Source organism: Amblyomma americanum, chromosome 11, assembly GCF_052857255.1.
Source record: "Amblyomma americanum isolate KBUSLIRL-KWMA chromosome 11, ASM5285725v1, whole genome shotgun sequence".
Taxonomy (NCBI): Eukaryota; Metazoa; Arthropoda; class Arachnida; order Ixodida; family Ixodidae; genus Amblyomma; species Amblyomma americanum.
Genome location: NC_135507.1, coordinates 84,496,782 through 84,509,550, shown reverse-complemented (window position 1 = coordinate 84,509,550; position 12,769 = coordinate 84,496,782). Strand labels below are relative to the sequence as shown.

At 48.8% G+C, this 12,769-nt stretch overlaps 1 protein-coding gene across 1 annotated transcript; it reads left to right on the top strand.

Moving 5' to 3' along the window:
• Positions 1-1,620: 1,620 nt before the first annotated feature.
• Positions 1,621-10,555, top strand: LOC144111179 (uncharacterized). Its single transcript, XM_077644352.1, has 3 exons — positions 1,621-1,741; positions 8,337-8,560; positions 10,423-10,555. Coding segments are annotated over exons 1-3 (333 nt in total). The 5' UTR covers positions 1,621-1,739; the 3' UTR covers positions 10,530-10,555.
• The last annotated feature ends 2,214 nt before the right edge of the window (positions 10,556-12,769 follow it).

The window sequence follows — 12,769 nt, the reverse complement described above, 5'->3', positions numbered from 1 at the left end:
TGGGAAAGGAAAATGGCGCAGTATCTGTCTAATATATCGTTGGACACCTGAACCGCACCGTAAGGGAAGGGATAAAGGAGAGAGTGAAAGAAGAAAGGAAGAAGGAGGTGCCGTAGTGGAGGGCTCCGGAATAATTTCGACCACCTGGGGATCTCTAACGTGCACTGACATCGCACAGCACACGGACGCCTTAGCGTTTTTCCGCCGTGGTCGGTTCGAGCCTGGGAACTCCAAATCAGTAGCCGAGCGCCCTAGCCACTGAGCCACCGCGGCGGGTCAACGGGGTGCTGCACAAATGATTTCAATGTTAAACGCATTTTTTGAATGGACTCAGTCTCCGAACTTTACGGACAAAGGTTGTAGTACCCTCATAATAAGGGGCTTTGGGGGGAATTTTTAATAAATAAATAATAAACAAAATATATAGAAAGAAGGCTACGAAGAAGGCATCGCACAGCACACGGGCGCCTTAGCGTTTTTCCTCCATAAAAACGCAGCCGCCGTGGTCGGGTTCGAACCCGGGAACTCCGGATCAGTAGTCGACCCAGTATAAACGGTCGTGCTTTTTGTACGCGCGACCTGTTACGTGCGCGCTATTCTCAAGGCGTTTTGCCACCTTCAGCGCATCGGCGGCAGCATTCCATTTATAGGGTTTTGCATGTTTTGCCAGAAACAACGGCCTTCCGCTTGTGACGGTTTACAGAACTACTTAGTGTTTCTTTTTTCTTTTTGCGGGAAACATAGCCTATTATGTTGTCACAAAGCAAAGGCGTGAGGTGCTTCGCTGCTCCGACCATTTTATGTCAGCATTGCAGCAATGTCGCGATCTCCCGACTGATTTGCTCGTGCGACAGCAGGGGAACTTGCGCTGAAGTTTGCGGTGCCGATTGCAGCGCCATAACACACTGCCTAGCGAGAAGAGCAAGCAGTTTTGGGTAGTACTATTAGTACTTTTCCGCGCCACCTTCAGGCGCTTATTGGCGTGAGCCTGCGTCAGCTATCTGGGCTACGCCGAGAGAAGCTAGGCAATGAATGCTCTCAGCCAAACGCGGGTACCCAATCGCGCAGAGTGCGTTCTCGCGTTTGCAGCGGCCCAAGCGGCTGACAACAGCAGTTTGAGTCACCGAATGGAAGAATTGCAGTGCCACCTTGGCAGCGCAGGTTCCCCTACCTATTGTACGCCGATAATGAAGGCAGGCCCGACATCATTTGCCTGCGCAGTTAATGTCCTAGAAATATCTGCAAGGCACTCGCTGTCTTCTTCGGAGATTTTCTTTTTCCCTCTGTTCCTTTTCTTTGATATCAGGTGAGGGAGGGCTTTTATAAAGTCGCATCGTAAACTCTTCAGAGGCTAAAATGCATTAAGACGGATTCTTTCACTTGATAATATAAAAACGAATAGTTGAAAAGAAAGAAGTGGCTTTTACGAACATTTCGCACAATAACGAGCACCAACTGCGCAACTTATTTCATTTCCAGATCCTTTTGTATACTGACAGTCGAGCCCGCGAGCCCCAGCTGGGTAAGCGCCTGCTTCATTGCACACGTTCTGTTGTGACGTGGCGAAAACTATTCGCAGTCCCCTATTTGAGCACAATGACCATTTTTAGTCGCTTTTTTTCCCGCCTGCGGCGGATTCAGTCACTGCCCATGAAAATATTTTGGGCTGCAAGCGTGGGTGGCACAAAAAGCCGGGATAAGATCGTCTGGAAAGTCTCGCTCTCAGCGGAGCTTTGACTATGCAAGTATCTCTTCTAAGGCCGTATGGACACTGAAAGCACTGCGATTATGCAATAGCGCAATAAATGGTTAGCGTATTTACCGCTTAATCAACAAGTAACTACTTTGTAAACGTTACCAACTATTGAAATAATTAAGGGCGGTGAATTATTTTTTAGTTACTTTCTTGAAATCAGCTGTTTCTTCACTGCCGGTCACGTGAACGTGTGTTGTTAATTTTGATATCCGCTGGTTTTGGGGCGTAACCATCATGCGCGCTGCCCTGATAACATGTGATCATATAAGCAATCAAAACTAAGTAGCCTCCGCAACTCTTGGCTTGACGGATACGCGGACTAGCCGCGGCTATCCTGTGTAGTGAAGTAGACGCAATCCAGCATTTAAAATACCGTATACATTCGTGTAAGGGTCGCGCTCCTCTAAGCATCGCTACGCCCATCTTGGGAGGCGATAACATGAAACAATTTCCGGACAATCGTACGATATGCGATTTTCACTTATAGCAGAATGATCGGCTCCCGTTCCGTATTTGCATTTTGATTTCGACAAAACTCTTTGGTTCCCTCTCCTGTGTCGGCTTCTTTCTGGCGAGTGTATGTCGACGTACTGGGGACGAGGGAAATAAGTTGGTATACATCAACGGGCCCGCGAAATCAACATCCAGGCGTCTTCGATTCCCTGGCCAGATCCAATGTCGGTGGAAGACGCCGCAATATACAAATAGCAAGTAGCTAAGTGCCCGGGTTCGAACCTGTTTAAGGCGGCACTGCGGCAGGCTTTTTTCAGTCGCCTCAAACCGCATCAGTCAGCGGCTCCCCTGCCTTCGTAAGTTTGAGGGAAGAAAAACATTATTATTATTATTATTATTATTATTATTATTATTATTATTATTATTATTATTATTATTATTATTATTATTATTATCGACAGACTGTTCTCCGGTGCGCGCCGCTTCCCGCTGGTCTTCAGTTGTCGCTGTCTCTTTTCTTTGTAAATATTTGTAAATCAAGTTACGCAGCAGCAAGCCGAAGTGTGAGGTTACGCGACAAGTGAGTAATAATAATAATTGGTTTTTGGGGAAAGGAAATGGCGCAGTATCCGTGTCATATATCGTTGGACACCTGAACCGCGCCATGAGGGAAGAGAGAAAGAATGGAGTTTAAGAAGAAAGGAAGAAAGAGGTGCCGTAGTGGAGGGCCCCGGAATAATTTCGACCACCTGGGGATCTTTAACGTGCACCTACATCGCACAGCACACGGGCGACTTAGCTTTTTGCCTCCATAAAAACGCAGCCGCCGCGGTCGGGTTCGAACCCGGGAACTCCGAATCAGTAGCCGATCGCCCTAACCACTGAGCCACCGCGGTGGGTCGACAAATGAGATTACATACGTTTTGTGATCATCGAGCCTATAGCGCGATAGCTTTGCTCCAATTCATCATTAGAGATGTGACTGGCGTCGATGGAGGCGAAACGTAAAAAGGCGCCCGTGTGCTGTGCGATGTCCGTGGACGTTAGAGGTCCCCAGGTGGTCGAAATTATTCGGGCGACCTCCACTACGGCACCTCTTTCTTCATTTATTGTCTCAGTCCCACCTTTATCCTTTCCCTTACGGCGCGGTTCAGGTTTCCGCCGAGATATTTGAGACAGTTACTGCGAGGTGATTCCACGAGAGATAAAACTGCCTAAAAATTGAAAATTTTTATTTTCTTGTTTGTTTTGTACATTATACACACATTATTCAGTAGGCCAATAGTACACATCGTTTTCTGAAAACGTAATATTTGAGAAAAATTATAAACGACGTTATGGCAAGGTTTCAAGAACAGCTAAAGTTTGCAAATTTGCAATCACGTAAGAATCTAGATATGAAAGCTATGATGGATATATTTTTCGTGCTAAATGTACAGGTCTTGTTTCCACCATTTTGAGGAAGTTGTCGTTTACTGGAAAAAATTTCGAATGCGACACAAGTCTCAAACGAGGCTATCTTCAGGAATTTTTTTATTCGCATATCTCCTTCAAATTTGCACAATACATAAGCACCGAGGTGCTAAAAGAGTGTACCGACTTCCATTATTATATAGAACAGAGAGGTAGAAGTATTGCCCTAGACGTGGAAATATTTAATATGGTGATGTTTTTCAAAAATCAAACAAAAAAGCCATCTCCAATTTTTCTTAAAACTCCTGAAACAAGTCTTTAGACGGAGGCAAAAAGGAATACGAAAGAACATGTTGCATTATTTGGTTTCCAACAATGTTATCCAAGCTGATGCTTGTAACTTTTTTGAGCACCGGCAGGAGCGCCTAAATAAGGAGGCGGAAGCAGCAAACACGCCCTCCGCTGCTCTAAATTTTCCTTCCCAAGACTGAGACCTAGCTGTTTCATCAAGAGGGCATAGCTAATTACTTTTTGTGGACGCACACCGGTCTGTGACATTAGAGGGTTCGGTGGTGGCGCTAATGGATTTTACATCAACCTCAATGCATGCGCCATCTATCGACGCAACGCGTGCGCCTAGCACTGAAACGGCGTTAATAATAATAATAGTTGGTTTTGGGGGAAAGGAATTGGCGGAGTATTTGCCTCGTATATCGTTGGACACCTGAACCGCGCCGTAAGGGAAGGGATAAAGGAGGGAGCGAAAAAAGGAAGGAAGAAGAGGTTCCGTAGAGAACGGCTCCGGAATAATTTAGACCACCTGGGGATCTTTAACGTGCACTGACATCGCACAGTACATGGGCGCCTTAGCGTTTTTCATCCATAAAAACGCAGCCGCCGTGGTCGGGTTCGAACCCGGGAACTCCGGATCAGTAGTCGAGCGCCCTAACCACTGAGCCACCGCGGCGTGGAAACGGCGCTATGACGTGATCGTTTTGAGACCATTTCTCGGCATCAGCAAGAACGCCGCTCGCCGACGGAATTTCGCCTAATGGGACTAGCAATGATTTCGCATTAATAATTACAGATCGCGTGAATCTCACCTGTAATAATAATGGTCATTATTACCACGAAACTAAAAATTTGAAATACAGTTCCTCCTAAGATTTTAACCTTAGAAACTTCAAATTTCGGTATAAGAAGGAGATATGCCCCCGAGCAACCCCTCTTAAGCTTACGAAAAGCTATGAGAGTTGTTCATGCTGAGTGGTCCTGATCCCTTCGGATAAGTAAGCCAGGAGGCTGTAAACGGAAGTGTTCTTTTTGGCGAGCGTGAGAAACCGCGGAAAATGCGGTTTCGCTTCCTCGCATGAGGCATGCACCACAAAAAAAAATCGTAGGGACACCTAATTACGTTATGTGTTGGCAGTTGGATAGCATATTAGAAGCTGTTGATACTTCTACTGAAAATGACGTCGCTTCCTGTCTGGTGACGTTGTTTTCCTCCAGCCAATGGGAATCACGCGCTCTGGTGCCGTCACTTCCTTCCACCCAAAGGGCCAATTCTATGACTAAAGACGTATTTTGGCCCCATTAGGTTTTTAATGCTACCGCACTGAAAACTATGCTCCTGGGTGTAGCTCTTTTCGAGCACTAAATGCCCACAATAGCGTCAGCCAGTCGATAGAACCACGCTCTCCCGCTGTATCCGCCAATCTCCTACTCACCGCGGCCATCCATGGTCTCTACACAGCAGAACAATATTTTAGTGGGCATGTCCCCTGTTGTGTGATGACATTATTTGTATAGTGGAGGAACAAATACAGGAAAATGAGCGACAAAATGTTTCGGTTTGAAAGACGAGGCACTCCTGAATTAGGTTCCCGCATTGCGCATGTGTGTCGTGGCATTTTTGCACAAATCGTCATGACGTTACAGGGAATAAACCAGCCAGCACGATGAAAAACTCCCGTTAAGGAATGGACCAGAGGAGCGGGTCTAGTGCGGCCTTGCAGTGTCGTGCGTGTCCCTCGGTGCAGATCCACGATTCGTAGCTTGCTGGCCGTTGATGGTCCCGCGGTGCAGGTCAGGAAAGCCTGCGGTCATGGGTGAGCACTCCCACACGAGATGTCGACTGGTGGCCAGTACTCCCTGGTCACATCTTGTACGCGTATTTTGCACACCTTGGTCTTGTACAGTCGCATGCCACTGGTTGGCGCTCCCTCCGCGCAGCTGCATTGATGAGTTGTGTTAGCTGAGGGTTCTAGTAGTGCGGGTGCCGCTTCTCGAGCGAGGAATTGCCCTTTCGACCTCTCAAGAGATCGGCGTTGTGCGGAGTGGGCCTTGAGCTCCACTGCGCCAGAACAAGTAGTGCTCGAGGTGATGACGCTCTTGCTGTACCACTTTCGCAACAGATACTAGTAAGCAGCCCTGCGGGTGATGATGTGACGTCACCGAGTCGACCGCGTGCTCGCCCGTGGTGTGGGCTGTGGATGGACCCGTCAGCTCAAATGGACGGCTGAACGTCTGCATGGAGCTGCGCAAACAGCCTACTTTGTTTCATTCGATGGTCTTGGCGTCCAGCTGCTTCGCACGACGGCGCACAATCAAGTCCCGGCCGCAGAGATCGAAATTCACTCGGAGTCCTCCATTGCGTCCCTTCTTCTCTACATTGCTTCCTTTACTGCTCCCCCCTTTATCCCTTCCTCGGGGCGCGGTGCGAGTGTCCACCCTGAGTTAGTTACTATTCTTTTCCGTTGTCCGCGAACAAGCACTATGCGGTAGCATGGAAGCCTCACTGGTGCAAAAGCAGCTGGTGATCGTCCGGCGTCGTCCAAAAAAACCCTGATTGGCTGACGGGCAGTGAGGTCTCCACAGTGGAGAAATCCCATTGGCTGGAGAAACGTGACGCCACCAGGCAGGAGAATGCTTATTGCTTGGGGGGAATGACGTCACAGACCGGCATGGTGTCACCAGACCAGGTTAGTTTATGTGAAGCCTTCACCTGCTAACCAGGACAGATGGCGCAAGGAAAGAGCTTTTGAAAAGCATTGCTTTGGAACAGTAACATATGGGGTGGCGTTACGACATCGGATAATGCCTATTGGCAATCGTATTGCCTACACATAATGCGATAAGGTGTCCCTGTGTTTTTATTATTATCGTCACTGTCATCCGAGTTCAATCAAAATTGCCGATTGGGCAAGTTGGTGGGACATGATTCGAAATAACCGGCGCGGAAACTGACCAAGACAAGGGAAGAAAAACCACTGACGACAGGACGGGCGCTGAGTAGCAACTGTTTATTTTCGAGGAAAACCCAGCACAATATATGCCAAAAAACCACGTAACAGTCAGGGGGCCAAGGGTTACAACCTAAAGCACAGTCATCAAAGGGCGGCCGACACATGCATGAACCGGAAGGAAAAAACTAAATATATGAAAAAAGGGGGCGGAAAACTTTATGAAATGATCGCATCAGAAAAAGCACTATAACCAGAAAAAAACAAGGAAAAAAACGCGTGCAAACAACATCATGGCCAAAGGGTGGTGTCAAAAACACTTAAATGGCAACAACGAGCGAGCCTAAAAGAGCCCAAACAAGCGAAGCACAAGCAAAGCCAGTAATCTAAAATATGTTAAAACGTCACACAATGCTACGGATGCCACAAAAATGGCTAAAAACAAACGAATACAAACTAGAAAAGAGCAAACATTTTCTAACTTCTAGGAAGGTAAAGAGGTAAACTCTGACAGAAAACTAACAGCCCACATGTAAAACACAATTTCGACGATTACAACTTAAGCCGCGCCTAAAACCTGAGAAGTATGCGCACTGGCTAACATAATAAAGCTTCATGAGTAGACGTGGCAGGCGAACATGCAAAAACAGGGATTCTTAGGCATGGTCAAGGAAGTGCATTTCTTTTGCGTGCAGTGAAATTGAGGTCGTGCTTACGCAGCTGTCCCCTGCCTTAGCAATAAATTAGGCCTAAATGATCTCTCTTTCTGTTTTGTTTTTTGACGTTGCTAGGAGCCCTGTATTCTCTAATATAGGTTTACACTTGTGGCGAGGCTGGGTACAGTGGTCAGTGAGGTTAACTCCAGGCCCTCTATCTACGTTGAGGAAGTGCTCCCTGGCCCTGACATTAAAGCATCTTCCCGTCTGGCCTATGTACACATTACCGCACGTTAGGGGCATCTGATAGACGAATACAGTCCGGCAGTGTGTGTAACGTTCCCCGTGCCTCGTAGTGCAGGCTGCCTGCCTTTCCCCGTTTTAGAAAGCTTGCACGGTGCGGAAAAGACGATCTGGACGTTGTACCGCCCTGCTATCTTTCTTACGTGTTTTTTCCTGTTTTTTTTTTGCCGGTTATAGTGCTTTCTTTATGGGATCATTTCATAAGATTCCCGCGCCCTTTTTTCATATTTAGTTTTTTTTCCTTCCGGTTCATGCATGTGTCAGCCGCCCTTTGACGACTGTGCTTTAGGTTGCAATCTTTGGCCCCCTTACTGTCACGTGGTTTTTTGGCAGATATTGTTCTGGGTTTTCCTCGAAAATAAACAGTTGTTAGTCAGCGCCCGTCCTGTCGTCAGCGTTTGCCCTCGTCTGTTCCCGCGCTGGTCATTTCGAATCATCCGAGTTGACACGGAAGGAAAAAAGGGCGACGCTGCAAAGAGCTCTTTTGGGCCTTCCGGTCGGTATGCTGCACAGGAGGGCAGGCTTGACTGCTCGGTGGCCACTCCAGCTGTCCGTGGTGTTCCTGGTGGTGCTTCCGTGTGGACATGGCCGGCAGCTTGTCCGGGGGCATTCACCGCAGGCCTGCAGCGATGCCTGCAGGCACATCTCTTGCCCACCCCCGCCTGACCGCAGCTGTCGGAACGTCGTAAAGGCCGGCTTCTGCAACTGCTGCGAGATCTGCGTGCCCGCCACTGGTCGTGAGTATACACTCGCCCAAGTGCGAACGCCAATCCTTAGGCCTGCACGAATGGCCAAGTGTGCGAACGGAGGAGCTGTCGCCAGACAATTGCTTGAGAATAAAAATCAGGATATTTTCTGCTATTTACTGAAGGTTTATTACGAAAGAAAAGCCCCGCCACCAAATGAGCAACCGCAAAGTTTGCACACCTGAGATGTGATTAAACCAGTAGCTCGCCAACAGCTCCTTCTGAAGCATTCGTTGGACAGAATTCTGAGGTCACGAAACTGCAGATGCTGCCGACTTCCGCGGGGCTCTGGCACTGTGTCTGCAGCGTGTCAGTAACATCCGAATTTTGCTTGGCTGTAGCGCCTCAAGAAACTCTTGTTGGTTTTTGGTGTGTACAAGCCTCAATATTTGTTCCGGTGAAACCTAGGCTTCTCGTACCCATCGTTACACAAAAAATAGTGTAGAAACACGAGAGGACGAGAACTAGGACATCTTCCTCTCGCGTTTCTACATTGTTTTCAGTGTAACGATAAATCATCAGCTTGCCCAAACCTATTCACATCGTAACACCCACATGGCTGAAAGTGGCCAGCAAGGCGGCTGTTCAAGTTCTCCCAAAAACACAGGCAGTTTCCTGCTGAGGCGTATGCTAGTTTCACGAGTTAGCACACGACGAAGCTGTCTCGTAGAGAAGTAGTGCGATGGAGTAAAATAAACATTTCTTTTTCCAGGCCATGGCTACTTTTGCGATTTAACTGCAGACATACCTAAGTTGTGAGAGAGAGGTTCAGGTGGGTTATACGCCTAGCCACGTGGTGTGCAGGTAGCTTTGGTTACTGGAGCTTTGGTAGCACGACGCGAACTAACATACCAGACGTGAACATTTCGACATAAATCTGTCTGCTCGAGAGCCGACGTAAAAAGAAAAAAAACCAGCAAAACTTCAACCCAATGTCTCTTGAAGTGAAGCCCGAAGTTCCTAGATGACCTGGTTTCTTCAGGGGTGACTATAGTCGGATACAACTCAAGAACGCAGCGGCTTTTCCCCGTCAAAAGACCCCCTTCGAGCCAATGACGTCGGGCGATTTTCATGAGCCTGCTAGGGTGACAATGCCGGGAGCGGCGCCACAATGGAGAAAGGGTCTAAACCCGACCATAGAGGAAATGGATAATCCCCTTTCATTTACCACTTCCTGCTTTGTCACACTTGCAGGCTCATAAGAATCAGCCGATGCCATTGGCTAGAAGGGGGTCCTTTGACGGGAAAAAGCCACTGCGTCCTTGAGTTGTATCCTACTATAGATGGGGAGAAAACGAACGTATGAACCTTCATCTGATCCATTGCTACAGTTACAGGAAAGTGGTCACCGCGCGTGACTGTCCCCTTCTCCACTGGATTAGGGGCGAGGCGGACGCACGTGCGAACATTGCGTGCTCATGGGGTGCCCGGGGACGAACTTTGTTGCGTTGCGAAAACTACATTGTATACGTAAGGTCTGTACACTATGGACAGCATCAATGAAACTTCAAAGGCTGCTTCGCTTATTCTGGCCTACTGCCTGCTGCATGGCGTGCCGGCAGCTTTTGGTTAGTGCTGCCTGGATAATGCGGCACGAACCGATATTTCTGAGGACACCATGCAGAACTACTTGAAAACGCAATGTTCAGTGCCGGCTATCCCTCATACGCAGTGTTTCAAAGACCCTGCTTTGGAAACTAAAAGCTATGACAACGTCAATAGCAGCCCCCCCCCCCCCCCAAAAAAAAAAGGCAGCATTTGGAATTGGTAATCTCGCCCATCTGTAAGCATGCAACTGTAAGCATTTTACCCTTTCAGTGCAGTAACGAGACGCCAAAACGCGGTTTGCGCAGGTCTGGGCGACGACTGCTCGCTGGGCTGCATGTCGGGATTCGAGTGCGATCCGGAAACCAAGAAGTGCGAGGGAATCGCCAAGCTGCGGTCTCTGGGAAAGATATAAACCTTATAAACCTTGACCGAGTTGTCTGAGAAGAGCGGCTTGTCCTTCGACAGGTTGCGCTGGATCCTTGGTGCACTAAGGTTGTTCCTGTACGCTGGCTCTTTGTGTCTAGTGACTGAAACTTCTGAGTTCACTTCGAAACCATTGTACCATCATGTTCACACTGGCGGGAGCTGATTTCGCTGCAGCACGGTATCTTTGACATAGGAGAGGATTCTTGGCTCACACCTCCCAATATTCCAGCCAGGCCGCAGGAATGCGTCCAGGTTTAAGCTGTAGCCGTCATTTTGGCGCATTGTACTCCCTGTGGTTGATAACGCACTGTCTTGCATCAAGCGACATGGCAGGAGCCCAGTGAGTTTTAAATTAAGCTACGCCACCTTTACAGAAGTTTATGGTTTAGGGGGTTTATAGTCCCAAGGCGACTCAGCGTATGAGGGACGCCGTAGTGGAGAGCGAGCGAGAGCTACGGATGATTTTACCACGCGGGCTTTTTGCCGTGCACTGACTTCGAACAGTACACGGGTCTTTATCTTTCCGCCGTTTTCGAAATGCGACCGCCGTGGTCGGGATCGAACCACCGTCTTTCGTGTCAACAGCCGGACACCGTAACCAGAGAGCTGCCGCGGCGGCTCTTATTTTAGAATTGTTAACTCACACTGACTTCGAACAGTACACGGGTCTTTATCAATTCGCCTTTTTCGAAATGCGACCGCCGTGGTCGGGATCGAACCACCGTATTTCGTGTCAACAGCCGGACACCGTAACCAGAGAGCTGCCGCGGCGGCTCTCTTTTTAGAATTATTAACTCACACTGACTTCGAACAGTACACGGGTCTTTATCATTTCGTCTTTTTCGAAATGCGACCGCCGTGTTCGGGATCGAACCACCGTCTTTCGTGTCAACAGCCGGACACCGTAACCAGAGAGCTGCCGCGGCGGCTCTCTTTTTAGAATTGTTAACTCATACAGATAAATCATCATCATCAGCCTGACTACGCCCTGGACACTGCAGGGCAAAGGTCTCTCCCATGTCTCTCCAATCAACCCTGTCCTTTGCCAGCTGCACCCAGCGTATATGCCTGCAAACTTCTTAATCTGGTTTGGTCTATATGGGTTTAACGTCCCAAAGCGACTCAGGCTATGAGACGCCGTAGTGAAGGGCTCCGGAAATTTCGACCACCTGGGGTTTTTTTCGACCGCACTGACGTCGCCCGCAATTTCGACCGCACTGACATCGCGCAGTACACGGGCCTCTAGAAATTCGCCTCCATCGAAATTCGACCGCCGCGGTCGAGATCGAACCCGCGTATTTCGGGCCAGCAGCCGAGCGCCATAACCACACACCCTCTGCGGCGGCCCGAACATTCTGCCACCCTCTGCTACGCTACGAGGTAAATATAGAGCGGCACTCAAGTTACCACGCTTTGTGTTGAATCGTCCGTAAGAGGCATATTGCTGTCATCTTTTGAGCGTATGCCCAACGCTCAGTTGCCAAGCTTTGCCGCTGCTCAGAAGTGACGAAATCGCTGTGGGGATGCACGCCAGACTTCAACCTGTGTATTGCTGCGTCTGCTGCAGAGCTCACCTTAAGAACAATTCGTGTCCAAGCTCACCCGCAAGAGAATAAAGACCACCGATGTTTTCGAAGGTTCATTAGCTGGACTGGAATAATGTAGATGAAGATAACAACCTTATAGAATAGGGAGGACCCACTGGGTTATCGTGGGGACGCATTTCTACAGCAGTTGCACCCATCTTTTCCGGTATCTTGCGATTTTTTTTTAATATTCGAGGCTTACGTGATGCCCCCTATGGCCTGATGCACAAAGCTGCGCGGGGCCAGCGCACGTCTTTGCCTTCGTTTGGGCGCGAGCGAGTGCCCCTAGGCGCGGAATTTGTTTGGGCGCGTTGGTTCATCGTTACGCAGAAAGCATAGCGCGGTACCTACAGAAGACGAGGCGAGGACAGGACAAGCGATTAGCGCTTGTCCTCTCTGTCTGTCCGTCCGTCCACCATCCCTTCGTCCGTCCGTCCGTCGAAACTAATGTTTCTATGATGGATGTTATGCGTCGAGAAAAAGTTTTTTTTTGGCAGTGGACAGGAAGCTGTGCTGCCGAAACAGTCCCGCTGTTGCCGCGCAGTGGAATGTAATACCGGCTTGGAGTTTTCTCTTACACATACTTCACAAAATGTTTCCGAACCAGTACGCGGATACATGCAAGTGGTGTGGAGCCACC

Coding starts and splice junctions, on each gene's coding strand:
- LOC144111179 (XM_077644352.1), top strand. Junction 8,561..10,422: donor CTGCGTGCCCGCCACTGGTC/GTGAGTATACAC, acceptor CGGTTTGCGCAG/GTCTGGGCGACGACTGCTCG.